Raw genomic sequence first — 16,002 nt, forward strand, 5'->3', positions numbered from 1 at the left:
AGGAAACTGTCCTCCTAGTACAACTGCAGAAGATACCAATCAAGTATTGTGTACAGGAATGGCCTAATACTTCTTTAATGACCATTTAAAATAATATAGCGGGTACTGACACACTATGTCTGTATTAAGTCTCAATGACATTGTCATTGTACAGTAAGAGCAATTCTTGATAACAAGGGCTTAAACCAAGTGCAAAGTGGACACATAATTGCATCAAGCCTGGTACTTCCCCTGCTATAGATGTTACTACATGGAGGGCTACAAGGACAGAAGCAGCTGGCACATGAACACACTAACACTACTCCACTCAGATAAATGGATTTCCTTCCACCTACTGACATATACACAACACGGGACAGCAACAGTAACTTCAAAATTCTCTGAAGCCACCAGCAACCACAGCTAGCAAAGGAAGAACTTAAGCAGCCCACTGAGGCTTCTTCAAACATGACCTAGTTCTGCCAGCTAGGCATGACAAAACTCACTTTAAGAAAGTTTTTCTAAGGTGATTATATGTATTTAATGCTTTTTAATTACATTAGTGTGAAAGAGACTTAAAACAGCAGAACTGTTTCATAATCAGTACTTAAGTGATTGCTGTATGTTGGTTATATCAGTCTGTGTAACATAATATATGTCCTCCCGTATTAAGTAAACACAACAAAGTTCAGAGACAGACTAGGGGAAAGGGAGAAGAGGAACACCTAGGGCACAGTACTGCTATGTATGATCTAGTATTGCGCTGTGTGTTTGGTGTTCCACCATCTCAGATTGTCAAAAATACTCTACTGTGAGAGAAACTACCTATTCCTCTGCACTACAAAATAGAATTGGGTAATTAAACATTAAACAAATGTCTACCAGTCTCATAAAACCTCAGAACACTTATTACTTTTAAAATCAACTCCCCAGCCCCAAACTACCATGAGGAAGCACTTTGCTATCACTGCTGACACTACTGAGCTCCTATGCTTTATTCATCCATTATGCAAAACAAGCTCAGAATTCACCTAGATACTTCTTGATATTTGCTCATTTATCCCAAATCTAAGTATAAGAAAACAGAGTTTAAAAAGAAAGCAAAGAATCTTAGAACACCATGCAGGTTTTTATTTCCTTCAGCTAATTTAAATTATGGGTCTTCATCCAAACTCATTAGTATTCAGTGAGTAGAAAGGAATTCAAAACAAATTCCTACAGCACTTATGTATGTATATATATATACATACTCACATATATGTATATATATACACATATATACCATATATACATACACACACATATATATATACCCACACATACACATGGGCACACATACACATTCACATAAATATATACACAGATGTACATATACACATACAACACATAGGGTTAGAGATGACAGCCATCAATGTATTTTCAGTAGACTATTTATAAGATAGGATAAGGATCTCACCATCAAGAACAAAGATTTTGTGCAAGTTTTTAAAATTAAATAAGTAAATAATAAAAAAGGAGGGGGAAGACAAAAGTCTATAAAATAGAAATAGTAAAAACCGCCCCACAGTTGTGGATTAATGACTTCCAGGAAACTTGTTAAGACTCACAACTACACTCAGTCAACTGAATAACATGCTTACCCGATTTTCATCATAAATAATTTGGACAATACTGCGGTGCTTCTGTTCCACTGGAGGAGGGGAGACAGGCCTCTCTGGCTCTGGTGGTTTAGCAGCTTCTTCTTCGAGTTGTTGCTAAGAAACCAAAGAAAGAAAATCAGCCATCCGCACCATGTTACCCTTACAGTAATTAGTCACCAGAGATAAAATATGCATCTGATCAACAGTTTGCACTGTCTGTTATTCCTCTTTTTAACTGACTATGAATGAAATGGTTTTAATGTCCATAGGGATGGTAACAAGACTACTCTGAGCTATCAGTAAACTGAATTAACTGTTTACAAGATTTGCCTCCATTGAATCAGACTTGTTTCAGCTTGACACGTAAAGCCACTGCAGCATTGTATTTTATCAGTATTTAACTTTAAACAAGAACAAGCTTCAGAGAACATTTACATCAAACCCATCTTCCCACAGAAGACATTATCCCTATAGATATCTACAAGACTTCTAAGTGTCATTATTACTATTTTCTTGTTTTTTAAAAAGGTGTGTAAGAGATTCTCCACTTGCACAGGCCATGAAATAAGAAAGATGATAGCCATTCCCTTAACCAGTAGTTATTCCTTAAAGCTGAAATTACAGTCACAGTGCCCTTGTTTCACTCGACATCTAACAAGAGTTTAAAATACAGTCATCTGCTTTTGGTATTCCTACATGGCTTTCTCTTATTTTCACATGTTTAAAATTGCATTACATCCAGCCTATTTAAATATTCCAGGTAATTTGTATACACAACCTTCCCTTTTTAATCTGCTAATTTGGTTCACATAACCAAAAAAAATCACCACTAACACTAGAGAAGTTTTTCCATGTACTTTTCACTAACAGATAACAACAGTAGTGCCTGCTGTGCTTACTTGCTTTTTCTTCAGTTTAAGGATTTGCTGTTCAACCTTCGCAATTTCACGATCCACGCGGTCCATGCTCTGTATCAATTCTTCCTTTGACAGCTTTGAAGGTGAAGCATTCTGGTCCTCCCCACACGGTTGGCCAGAAATTGGAGAAGATGGTCCCTCATGCTTTCCTCCAAATCCTGGGTCCTTTCATTGGGACAGGAGGCGGGGCAGAATTGAGCAAAATCAGTCATATTAATAACATGCAAATGAGTGCTCGGTAACTAAACTAGCATGCATGAATTAAACAAGAATTTCCAGTTATTTATAGCTTAGGTTGCTCTTCAACAGAGATAAAGTTTAAGATTTCAGATTATCAGTGCTCTAATTATCTTAGAATTAACTGACAGCCCATTTATGTCACTACAATTTCAAAATCTATCTTTTAATATGGAAGCATGATGTTTATTATTTTTCCTCACAAAATGAAAATCAGATCAAAAAATTTCCCTTTTAAAAACATATCCTCTTAAATATAAATAGTAACTTCTATTTTGAAAGGTAGGGTTACTTGAGAGACAACCCTCAGCACTCTGCACATATACTGATGAAAATACACTTGAACATAAATGTGATGAGATAAGAGTACATCTGGAGTTATGTGCGTTCCCTTGGGGAGATGCTTTGAAAGGACAGGTCACTATTCATTTGGCTTTGCTTTTTCATCACTGTTTTTCCCCATGTGTTTCCAAACAACATTAGAACATGGAACACACAGAAATATGTCTGCGCTATTGCACCTTGATTTTGTTCATATCCTCAGGAATCACGCTCTGCAACTGCTTAGTTGGTAAACAATAGCTCAGTAAATGCATCACTCACTCAAGCCAATCTAACCAAAAGACTGTTCCTGAATGCCATTTCTTAAGATAACACTGGGACATATTTCTCAACTGAGGCAGTAGATTTCTACATGTAGTATCTGGATAAAAATTCAGTAACATAAATGCATGTTAACACTGTATGCCTTAGTTTGGTTTCTCCAGCCCCATCTGATCTTATCTTTGCTATGCAGCCCAGCAAGTTACTAAGAGATAATGTGCTATCATCATTTTACTTTAACTCCCAGATAGCTTTACTTACTTGACAACAGGAATGGTGAAGACAATGCAAGACAAGTATTCTACTTTAAAATCAGAATCCACGTGCTAAATGTTTTCTTTAATGATAGGAGCTTAGAAACTTGAGCTCACCATAATGCAGAATTTATACTTTCGGTATTATGAGAGAAAATGCCTTTACCTTCTTAATATCTGCAGATCTCAACCCTTCCTGCAGAGGATGTACTAAAGGCAAGACAGTAGCAGCACTGACACGTTGAAAATGGGAATCAGAAACTTGTTCAAGACGCGGTCGCTTAGATTCCAGTGAATCATGATCTGTCTGAGATGGACCTGGATGAAACTGCTGTTCATATCCAGTTCTCCTTTCCTGAGGCCTAGCACACAGAAAAGATTGTACACTATTAAAATACATATTTTTATGCAAGAAATGTGTATTTTGTTCCTCAATCCTTACCAAATGTACAGGAAAGGCAATTTAGCAGAACTCTTTCTGAACAGTAAAGCAGAAAAATGTTTTTAAATGCAGTCTTCAAAAATGTAATAGTTAAAATCCATTGAAAAAGAGCTGAATCTTAAAAGATGCTGTTTAAATGCATTCCTATCATTGCAACCACTTAAAGAAACCGCTGCTACAATGATATTGTTCAAATCAAAGCCTTGATTCAAATTATAAATATAAAAAATCCATGAGATAAAGATAGCACTATATTCTATGAGCACAGATGGCTACAACAGCTCCTTTATTTCATTTTTGCAATCAAATCATTTTAAACATACACAGAATGCTTGAAATGAACCAGGAGCCTATGTGGAATTTGATCTACAGTCAAATACTATTCAAATGCAGATGGAACCAGGGATCTTTAAGGTCCCCTCCAATCCAAGCCATTCTATGAATCTAGGTTTCTATGATATAACTAAAATAAACTGCTAAAACTGACACAGCACGTGAAACTACTCCTAGCAGATACACGTACTAAAAGATCAGGAAAGAAAGTTGCTACAATCAATAAGACCTGCTTAGACACTGTACACCAGCATACTAATACACTGAAGAATCGACATGCACAGATCATGCAGTAGCTTCACCCTTAAACACATACATAATCTTGCTGATTTACTACAGCCCAATTCATCTCACTTTGATCTGATACATGCCAAAACCTTTTTTTTTTCTCTTTTTGGAGTCTATCAACTCTATATAATATTAATGATTGAACATTCATCAATATTGATTGTAAAGTAACCTATTTTACTGAGAGGATATTGGCAATCTGACGCTAAATGACAATATGTGATTCACTGTAGCTGTTCACCGTATCTGTCCTCAGTTAACCTACCAGACCCAGATCATTTGCATGCATTTACACAGACACAGGAATGTTACACCAGACACATTCTTATCATTTAACACAAATGATAAGAAGCTGTCAAGTCTCATGCCAAAAGCAGCATACTTTAGTCCCATTTTTGTGCCACAATTTGGTGTTCTATGATTCCTGCAACTCAAATACCCAATTAGCTCCATTATTTCTTACCCAGGAACACAAGTGCCATCTGTTGAATATGCAAACCTAAGAATTTATTCCCACTGTAATCTAGGAAATACAACTAGTATATTCACACTGTTAATGATTCTTGCATTTGTTACTCTGACTTTGTGAAATCAAATTATCCAAAGATGATATTTTGCATACTTTTGGCCCAAAGCTTTAGAAGCTTGCAATATGCAGCTGTATCCTAGGAGCTTTCTGCAGGCAGAGTGCAGCAGATTGTTACTTCCTGTCTGTGAAGCAAATGTAATTAAAGCAAAGGAACTAAGGAATTACACAGCAGATGAAAACCAGGCAGACCTACAACACTCAAACTCAGGAGACCATAACTGCTCAGCAGTGGAGCACTGATAACTAAGATCATGTGCTCAGGCAAAATTGGGAAACTCGAGATGTTTCTATTCAGAAGTTACAACTCACTTCACAGAGACATAGAAGATTCCTCTCCACACACATCAAAAAGAGAATCCTCACCTGTCAGAGCCTGGGTGAAATTCCGAAAGCAAAGAAGGCCGGCGCCGAAGCTGCTGCTGCTGCTGTTGCTGCTGCTGCTGCAAGAGTTGGGTTGCCTGACTGACTTCCAGGTGAGACGAACGATAATCGGGAACTGCAAACTCCTAAAGGAAACATACTTCACAAGTTAATGAATGCAAACGGCACAAAAGACAGGATTAGAAGTGTTTGATGTTATGGAATGATCATTTCTCCATACTTTAAAAACAGACCAAGACCAGATCAGCAAAGCCTTACTGAAGCTCAATAAGTTCAATATATAAAAGGTGGTGCTGAACTTTAAATGAACACATTCTTTGAAAAGAAAGGAGAAAATAAAAAACCTTCAGATTTTGAATTTCCTTTTCTAAACACAAGAGCAGAGCAAAACAGATCCAAATTATCTGTAGCAGGAGGAGAATTTCATTTAAATAAGGGAAACCTGAGCTGTTCTAGAGGCAACAGGCAATCCTCCAGTGTACAACGCCACAGAGAGCCCACAATGACAGAGCACATGCTCAGAAGAAATGAGCAAGTCAGAGATCCTTAGAAATCCATTCCCCCAATTCTGGCAAGCAGAACACAGCTGTCTGGAAGCACTATTGCAGATGCAGAAATAATTTGGGGTAAAACAAATTGGTACGTTTTAGATTCACATTCTCCAGCTTGAACATTGATTTCTGTCAAGCACAACATCAGCTTAGAGTAAATCTAACCCAATGCTCCTTACATACAGGTTTACTTTTTGCCCTCTCGGAACACTCCTGAGCCTAAGAGGAAATTTCCCATATAAATTCAGCACTCACCAATGCCCCAAGAGTCCATCCTCTCCAGAGATCTGTGACACCCAGAACCCTTCATTCATATTAAACACACAGTGACTGGAGACAAGTTATTTGCAGATTCTTGGAAAATTACTCCCATCAATGCATATGGACTCAGCAACACTTGCATTGGCCAAATTTAGTACAATGACTAAACATTACTGAACTGAAGCAAAGCTAAACCAAAAGTTTCTGAAAACAATCCACAGTGAATTTATTCAAGCCAGGAGAAACCAATAATAAGAACAGGAATTTAATATTAATTCTCCATGACAAAGATACACAACTACAAAATTCAGATTTCCAATGAAATATATACAAATAAATAAATGGAGAGAGGCAGGGAAGACATTTATATGCCTAAATAACACGAGCAGCAGTTCTCCTCAGCAGGAAATACACTTCATTTGCCACTTCAAAATTATTTCACTTCTGATTTCTCAACATTAAAAAAGACAAGGTATTTTAAGACAGGCCAATTCTTTACAAAGTGTTTTGTTAGTTTTAGTAGTTTCATAAATGTTAAATAGTGCAGGAAATGCTGTCAAGCCAAAATACTGGCCAGGGTTTTATTTAGGGTACCTTCATAATTTTATGGAGAATTCTTAATTTTAGTCTGCATAAAAACAGCTGCAAGGGAGGAGAGGGGGAACAGGCCAAATGTAAACTATAAAGAGCCAAATCTGAAGCCAAGGTTTTCAGCAATTTCATCTACTGTATTGCAGCAAGGCATAAACCAACAGGTAATTATATCCTTTCAAGTTAATACTTCAGAAGGAATCACAGCACCAAATTACTACAGATTATACTTTCCAGAAGTTATACCATAGTCAAACCCTCATTCAAGGAGGAATTGACTTGAACAAGGTGGTCTGTCAGCCTGGATATAAGAGCCAGATTTCAAGGCTACAAACAACATGGGTGCACAGACTTCTTCAGTCAGCTTTACCTGGGCGTACTGGTCAGCAACTGCTTGGTTTTCGGATGTGAAGAATTCATATGATAGGGGTAAAAAGAAGCCCCATTTGGCACAACAAACACCTGAATTTCTTCTTGAGCCTTGTGGCTCCTTACCTGCTGGTGTCGGGTGCTAGGGAAGGTGTACTGGACAGAGTGGGTAGGGTAACGACTCTGTTCTGTGCTGAATGCTCCTTGGTTAGGAGGGTAGCCTGAACTTGACATTATCAGAGAAGAAGTCTTCACAAAGCTGTGAGATCAAGACCAGCAAGCAATCATGTTTCTAGGAAACCGCCTAAAGGAAAAAAGATCACTGATAAGCACTGAAGTACCAGATGTACCCACAATACATTACAGCCATAGTCACCTAAGCAAAACAACCATTACCAGTAAAAGCTTTTTCCTGATGTATTTATTTAATAGGTTACTCTAGTCTGAAACATGTTAACGGGTCTTAAATGGGCTCACAAACAGGTATGTCAGCACTGTCTACACAAAGATTTGAGGATTATACTGTCAGAATACATCATTTTACCAGCTACCAATTGAATTAATAGGATTTTAAAGAAAAGTAGGTCACTTAAATAGGTGTTATAGTAGTCCACAGATGGAACCCACAATATATACTAAGTTTCTTTAGCTCATTATGAAGTTCACTTTCATTTCTACTACAGTTTTTGGATTCTATGAACTCTTTCCTACTTTCAGGTAGACTTAGGGCTGCTTGACTCAGTGCTGCCTACAGTTCATTAAACCACAATGCATTAGTCAAGCCATAAAATATTATTACTACCTAAGAGTGGCTTGACAGAAGTAGTACTCAGAAAAGAAAAAAAAAAAGCAGTCACAGAGGAAAAGAAAGCTCATTCAGTTCACAGCATGCATAGTGTGCCCCATACGGGATGCCAGCAACTGAATATACTATGGAGCCTTGAAACAATCCTGTTTAGTAGACATTCAATGACAATTTTTCCTCTACTGCAAATTAGCTGCAAATCAACAGTGGAATGTACTGACAGGAGGAAGATGAAAACACTAGGGAAAAAGAAAGGCCACTACCAAAGTTCAAGCATCCATAAAGCAGCATATAGCTTTATCTGCCCAAACCATCCACTGAAGATCAGAATACAGCAACCAAACACGAAAGCTGCCCATCAGTGCTTTGAGCACTTCACTATGCAGGAGAATTACAGGATTTCTTTTTTTTAAAGCATAAGCTGTTTCTTCCTGACAGCCCAGAAGAGGCGATCCTTGGAACCTGAAGTAGTAAATACAGAATTCTATCAGACCTGTAGCAGCCTCTGGTCTGGAGCCCAGCAAACACGCAGACTTTCAAACAAAGTAATGCTGTTCCCTGCCTAGATGGCTTCACTTTTAAGCGCGTTCAACTGCAGCTTTTCACAAACACCAACATAAAGTTGTACTTCTGAACTGTGTTTTCCATTAACAGTCAATAGACAAAATTGGCTCAGGAAAAGATCTGACACAGCAAAGCTACACAAACAGATTTTCAAGTTTATCTAATATATTTGGTCGCTACTGCCCTGATTACTTTCTTTTCCCACCTCTTCATCAAAGAAACCACCAGAGTTCAAGCCTTTCTGTCTACTAGTCCTTAACAGCTTTCTCTTCCACTGGTTCATGCAGCTGTTTGCTAAAGCAGTACAAGTTCTAGGCATGCACAATCACTCTTTGCACTTCTCCAGCTCAGTGACATCTTGCATGAGAAACCACCAGCTTTTGTTTGCTTTGGACCTGCAACCTTCATTTGGTATCTGCGCTTTTGGCATTGGAACAGACCAAACATCTAATTTCTATTTCTTTTTCCCCACCACACATGGGATTCTGCAGAATTCTTTCATATCCCCTTAGTCTGCTTGGTTCCTTCTCAACTCGCTTCAAAACCTTCTCAATTTGCAGGATGTCCACTCTGGAGCACAGGGTGCCAAAAATGCTTGCTGTGTTCTGGGAGAGCAACAAAAACCATTCTCTATTCCATTCCCTGGCATGCTGGCCACGGGCAGATCCAAAGAATGTGGAAAAGCAGACAGGGACCAGGGGAACAGCCACCTGAAAATAATGCATGAACATAGGCCAAGTTCTGTGTGATTCAAGGTCCTCTCTAGTTCATCTCTGTCATGTCACATCTTATTTTCTCTACATTCTGGCAAACCAGCAGGTTGATCATTAATTCAGGTGCTGAAAGTTCAATTCAGGCTCACTTTGTATGATACTGTAAAGGCTATTTCTCCATTCATAAGAACTTCAGTGTACAAGTTGTTAGGTTCGTGTTATAATTGTCAGTCCTGATATCTTCCCACCTGCCTATAGCTAGTAAACCATATAGTTATCCACTGGGAATAACCATAAGTGGTAAAGACACCCAAGACACCTTTGCTTATCTAACAAGTATATTTCACCCAGGGCAGGAGGAGAAATAGTGTAATTCACTCATTCAAGAGCAATGAGAAGTCCTAACTGTTGCTCCAGGGGCAGGATGGGGACATAGTACAGAAGTGTGAGCACCCTTCATCAATCCAGCAACACAAAAAATACCCCACACATAGTACATAAAAACTTGGAGATCAAGAGATATGAAAACATGCAGTCTAATGGCCTTCCAGTTGAGGACTGGGCCTATGAGCACTTTTGTAGCAACAACACAAAAAAAAAAAAAAAAAAAGAAAGCGTGAAACAAAATCTGCCAACAGCAGAAGGCAATAAAAACAGCAATACAGCTTGGAATTGAGGTCAGTGGGAGGTGGAAGTGAAGAAAGACAAAAGAAAAGCAGAAGCTTTCAGCGGTGGGGGTGCACCACCCGCCCTCACTCCATCACTGGAGGAAGAGATAAGGGCAGGATCAGCAGAGGAAAATGTGTGGTTACATAGTGACGCTGAAAAGGTGCAGAGGGAACCAAAGGATGAGGATTCTGCATAGGACTTCATTTCATTCACGACAAAAATGACATTGTAACACAATACATAAAGAGACACTCAAGTACAACATTCCTGCCTCTCTACACCTCCCATTCCCATTAAAAACATTTGTGTGCCTGCACACTCTCCTCATCTGACCTCTTTACATGCCCTGCAGACCCCACTTTATTTGCTTATCTTAGTATAAGCACGTTTACATTCTGTCATATTGGGCCGTGGGAGCTTGCTGGCATTTGCCCATGGAATTACCACCAACATTGTGCACCTCCCTCCCTGTTTTATTACCTTAAGCCTGCAATCGTGGATGCACATACGTGAGCTCAGCTGTTATTTCTCTGCAGACCACTCTACAGCCGCCCACCTGCCTCCCTCTTCAGTGCTTGCTTACATGTGTCCAGAGCACAGATTATTCCTCAACAGCCTATATTCTGGTCAGTGAGGGCAATGCCGGCCTTCTGCTCTAACTTCTCCAAGTCCCCCACATTCAAACTAGATTTAAATACAATCTTTTTTTGCATCAAATTATAACCATGTATACAGACCACACACAGTCCCATCCACGCTTCCCTCACTGCTCTATCTTCTCTTTACTCATGACAAGTCACATCTCAGTCTATACAAAACCAATCAGAACTCTCCTGTAAAGCCCACTGTTATCATGTACATCTGCCCCTCAGATCCTTCCACCATTTCCTTCTTCCATGCTGGACCAGAAGCTGCTCGCCTTCATTTTTAGCATCCTTGGAAATCAAATTCCAAATCTGCTCAGTCAATGACAGCAAAATTATGTGTTTTCACTTAGTACTTTCATACCTTCATCTCATGTTCTTCTGCAAATCTCAGAACTTGCTCATAAAAACATTCATAAGAATCACTGTAGACCTTGGAATTATGCCTTAAATGTCTGACAACGATAAAGCCAGGTCATGAAAACTTCCACACAGCCGCCATCCATGCTGGCCAACTGTCCGTCTCACTGACAGTCAGAAGGGAAAGAAATACATATTTCTTGTTTTTTACTCCATAACCCAGTCCATTCTTCTTGCATCCCAGCCCATGAGTGACAATCTCAGACTGAACGTCCAAGAGAAGGGGAAACGCAGTAGTATCAAATAGCTAATATATAAATTGAAAAAATACAGAGGAAGTCAGCATAAAGAGACCAAAAAGATACTGTTAAATCTAAAGATACCTAGCTGAGAAAAAGCAGTGACACCTTTGGGAACTGAGGGTACACCCAGGAAGTGTGATAATTCAAGTTTTTCAAGCAAGGAATAATTTAACATTGTTCATATCCAAAGGTATGACAACATATTTATTCATCCAGCTCTTACTGAAACTTTGCCTCGCACTTACATTTGTCCTATGCATAAAATATTGAGTAAGTCATAAACAATCCTGAATATTACCCAAGTTATTATCGAAGTTGAAGGAGGGAAGATTTAGGTTGGATGTCAGGGGGAAGTTCTTTATTAGGAGAGTGGTGAGGCCCTGGAACAGGCTGCCCAGGGAGGTTGTGGATGCCCAGTCCTTGGAGGTGTTCAAGGCCAGGTTGGACGGGGCCCTGGGCAACCTGATCTAGTAAAGGTGTATGTTTGGTGGCCCTGCCAGGCAGGGGGTTGGAACTACATGATCCTTGAGGTCCCTTCCAACCCGGGTCATTCTGTGATTCTGTGATTACAAGAGCAAGAGTCACAGTGTAATTTCAGAGTCGGTTCTGAGAGGCCACACTAATTTGAACAGTATCTCTAGATCTGCAGGCCTGGAAATGCTTCAGAAAGAAGCAGAACTATGTAGTAGCCTCAGCACCCGCATGGGAAAATGAGTCACTGAAAGGTCAAGGCATCATCAAAGAGCACCCACGAAATAGTCAATGACTGAATCAGAAATCAGACTCACATCCCCAGGCCTTGGCTTGTGGATTCGTGGCATTTGAAGTGGACAAAAAGGTGGCAGTGCCCCAGAGAAAAGTAGTTCTTCACTTGGAAAAACATGGTTAAAAACCGTCACTATTTTTAGCAGGCCAGTTCCCCAATTCAAACCATTCAACACGTGGCCAGACAGATGTTTAGGGCAACAAGAGGGAAGGTCAAGAGGGCAGGAGAAGGGCAGCCATCTCCTTGCTATGGAAGGTCTGCTCTCCGGTCCTCTAGGCTAGACTCAATTTTTCTTCAGACATACAAAACAAGCTGACACTCCTGCATTCAGAATAATTTCTGTGCCATCTTGAGTTACTTAACCAACATTTGCTAATTAAATTTCACATTCTTTGGGGAATTTTTCTCATCTTGTTTTTGAGCAACCTAAGCGCGATAGCGAACACAAGGGGTGAGATTCCAGCCACAGAAAGCTTCTATCAAGTTGTTTAAAGAAAAATCTGCAGCCTCATTAAAGTGTGCTCTGATGTAACAAAGCTGGGGCAAAACAAGGAAGGCTCTGCCTGGGGCAGGGGGTCTACGATGTAACACAGAACTCATTCAGGGATATCTAGTCAAATTTAATCCAGCAAGAAAATGAAGAGTGAAGAGAATGTTTCAATGGTGGTTATTCCAGTGGTGGTTAAAAGGGATTTATCCAAAGCGTCCTCAAAGCTTGAGGCCTCTTCCACCCTTTAAAAATCTCCTTCCATTCTGCTTTATGTTGCAGAACACTCTCACAAAGCATATGAGCACACACTGTTACAGCGAGTGAACAGAAACAACGAATGTTTTCTTTAGGTTGAAAACAATTAACTGCCAAACGTTCATGGCAATTCTTCATAAGCAAATGCTTTTTTTCTTCTCTAAAGAAGTTTTGAATATACTATAAATTCTTGAGACTAATCTCGCATAGTTGCACTCCCTCTTTCCATAAGACTCTTGACGTAAAAAAATTGCTATTTCTATCCCTACTAGAAACACATTTTTAAAGAAAAAACATCTGTAGGGCTTCGTTTTACTAGCAGCTCTAAATAGCATTCTCTCCATTAATTCCTAATGTTGTGAATCGAGCCATAAATGCTGCAGTGGGGATATCTGGGGAAAAAGAAGAAATAAAATGCAGAGAGAAGCCCAAACATCTGAATGGGACCTTTCCTCATACCCTGAAATTTCTACTTGCATATATTATTGCCTTATTTCTGAAGGTCCGAGGCATTAACTCATTGCACCACACAGTGTCTGACTTATATTCTTTAGGCTATGGAAGCACAGTATACTTTAATTCAGCCAATTAAGGAAGTGACAGAAGTCAAGGAGCATTACAGTGGCCAATTCAAGATGTCACATTCACTCTCTATTAGTGTGACTTTTCCATCTGCATCAAGGTAGAGCAAAAATGAAGACAGAATTTTACACCTCAAGTTTTAATAGAAGAAGGTTTTCCATTAAGAGTCTTCCAACCCCTCAAAGTACTATAAGTAATAGGCTTTGGAACATTAAATATTGAATAAGTTATAGACGAGTACTTCAAAAGGATTTCTGTTGCCATACCAAAAGATGAGTAAATCTTACTTAATTGCTCATGCAATTTGCAACCAAACTATGTCACCAAATCTCAAGATCACATTTTGATAATTCATCTTTAAAAATCAGTTTCCCCTGTTCGTAGCTACAAATACAAATAGAATTAGTGCTCTTCTAAATGGGGTTGATCAAATTCAGCTGACAAGCTACTCTTTTCCAGGAAATTCTATTTTAATCTCTCTTCTGTAATTTATGAGCCTAAAGAAAAGTTGCTAATAAGTGATACCAAGGCCCAGGCTATGCACGACTTGGCTATTATATGGGGGATCAGAACAGGACAAACTAAGGCTGCATTAACATTTTAGGAAGCTTCTAATTAGCTACCCACTGCCCCACGAAAAAGTAAGCATTAAAATGGTGCAGAGCAAGTAGGTTTTAAAGAAAAGCACTTTGGTTCTGAGTCTGCTCACAAGTTGCTTCAAATCTAACATACAAGTGGATCGGATTCATTCTCTAATTTCTCGCTTGCTGAGATGAGAACTTCTCCCTTCTGAGTTATGTCTAGGAATCACACTTCTCAGTTCTGGAGGAACAAATCCAGCTCTCTTCTGCCAAGGAAGGTCAAAGGGACACCAAGAAAGAAGGAAGTCTTCCATTCACAAAATGAAAGCAAGGAACTTACACGTTCCTTCACTAAAAGAACTGTTGAGAAACAAATTAAACCAAGGAAGGTTACAAATCTCATTAGGTGTCCTGGTTTCAAAAATGTATCTTCAGAATATAAACTGCCTGCTTTTCTCCTGAAGACATTTAAAGCATATTTTGGTTTTCTCAGAACCACCAGAGGCTGATTCCTGGTTGTCCCAAAACAGCAAATATGAGGCACTTAGTGAACACCACAAGAAAATGCCATGAGCTAAAGACCAGAAACCAAACCTCCAGAGTTGCCTGCTTAAAATAGCATATTTTCCCTCTCCTAAGACGACTGCAGCAGCTCCGAAACCCCCTTCTGAAAGATCCCATCTCTGTCACACGGTAATTTGACTGATTATGAAACATCATTCAAACTTAACCCACAAAGCTGTAATATGAAACAGAAACCACCCTGAGCATCCTCCAGTGAATCAGTTTGTAGAATGCAAGAGGTTCAAGAGATTCTACGCCCACAGCAGTGCTAAGCACCACCACACCTTCCTCAGCAAGTCATCCTCACTCCGGAGACTGTGCTGAATAGTCACTGAAGTTAACTTCAATGCATCCAATTCCTCCCATTTCACTTACAATTAAGATTATCTCAAATTTCATGGCTACCATACACTGTGCATAAAGTATTATTGCAAGATGGCAATTTTTGCTTCTTCATCTGGGACTGAAAGCATAGGTGCCACAAGAACAGCTGCTGCACATTAATTTGTTCCTTCACTGTTAGGTCTGCTGCAGCTAAAACTGCTCTTTACATCACTTCGCATGCAAGAAATTGTGGCCACAACTTTTCATTTCCAGCCTCTTCATGCAGATCATTCATCAAAAGCATATCAGGAGCAGCAGCTTTCCAGAAGAGCTTTGGTTTGGAATAGGAACTACAACCTGACTAATCCATACTAACTAAACCCACAGCTCACAAAATATGATGTATTGAAAGAGAAACCAATCCTTCTATCTAAAGGGTTCAACTCCCTCCTCAGTCAGCTGGGTTCATACAAAAATTGCTCTCAATTTGAACTAAAAGGACAGTAAGGTTAAAATAATCTCCTTTTACTGTATACAATAATGTCTAGGTCTATTTAGATCCTCCATAGGATAAATAAGATGGCCCTCTGGAAACCAAATTTGTGATTTATTTATGTGTAATTGTGATTTATTTATTGACATTTACAATGAAGTTTGAGATGTTCTACTACACAGAGAATATGACAGATAAAAATACAGTCCTTGTTGAAGCTCATAGAACAGCCTCTAGGTCACAGAAAATGGCAAAGAATGGAAGGGATCTTGTATTACAAATGGTAAAACCACCTCTGTTTTAGGGGGAGGGTTCCATATGGGTACAAGACTCTTTGAATCAATGGTGAAATATCAGCACCTACAGAAATAACAGCCAGAGGTAAGCGGCTGCTTCTATCAAGAAAGGTATTGATAATAACACTCTGAGAAAGGTAGAGTGTATGGGAGAGCTCC

The 16,002-nt window shown here is 39.2% G+C and overlaps 1 protein-coding gene across 3 annotated transcripts in view; it reads right to left on the bottom strand.

Annotated features, from left to right (window-relative positions):
- Positions 1 to 16,002, bottom strand: part of NCOR1 (nuclear receptor corepressor 1) — a 57,092-nt gene that overhangs the window by 37,354 nt on the left and 3,736 nt on the right. For all 3 annotated transcript variants that reach the window (XM_015880410.2, XM_015880411.2, XM_015880409.2), the window contains exons 2-6: positions 7,562 to 7,739; positions 5,646 to 5,788; positions 3,797 to 3,992; positions 2,519 to 2,701; positions 1,620 to 1,733 (exon numbers count right to left, since the gene is read on the bottom strand). In XM_015880410.2, the coding sequence (XP_015735896.1) occupies positions 1,620 to 1,733; positions 2,519 to 2,701; positions 3,797 to 3,992; positions 5,646 to 5,788; positions 7,562 to 7,669 (744 nt within the window). In that variant the 5' untranslated portion in view covers positions 7,670 to 7,739. The remainder of the gene's footprint in view (positions 1 to 1,619; positions 1,734 to 2,518; positions 2,702 to 3,796; positions 3,993 to 5,645; positions 5,789 to 7,561; positions 7,740 to 16,002) is intronic.

The sequence above is a fragment of the Coturnix japonica genome, chromosome 19 (assembly GCF_001577835.2).
Source record: "Coturnix japonica isolate 7356 chromosome 19, Coturnix japonica 2.1, whole genome shotgun sequence".
Lineage (NCBI taxonomy): Eukaryota > Metazoa > Chordata > Aves > Galliformes > Phasianidae > Coturnix > Coturnix japonica.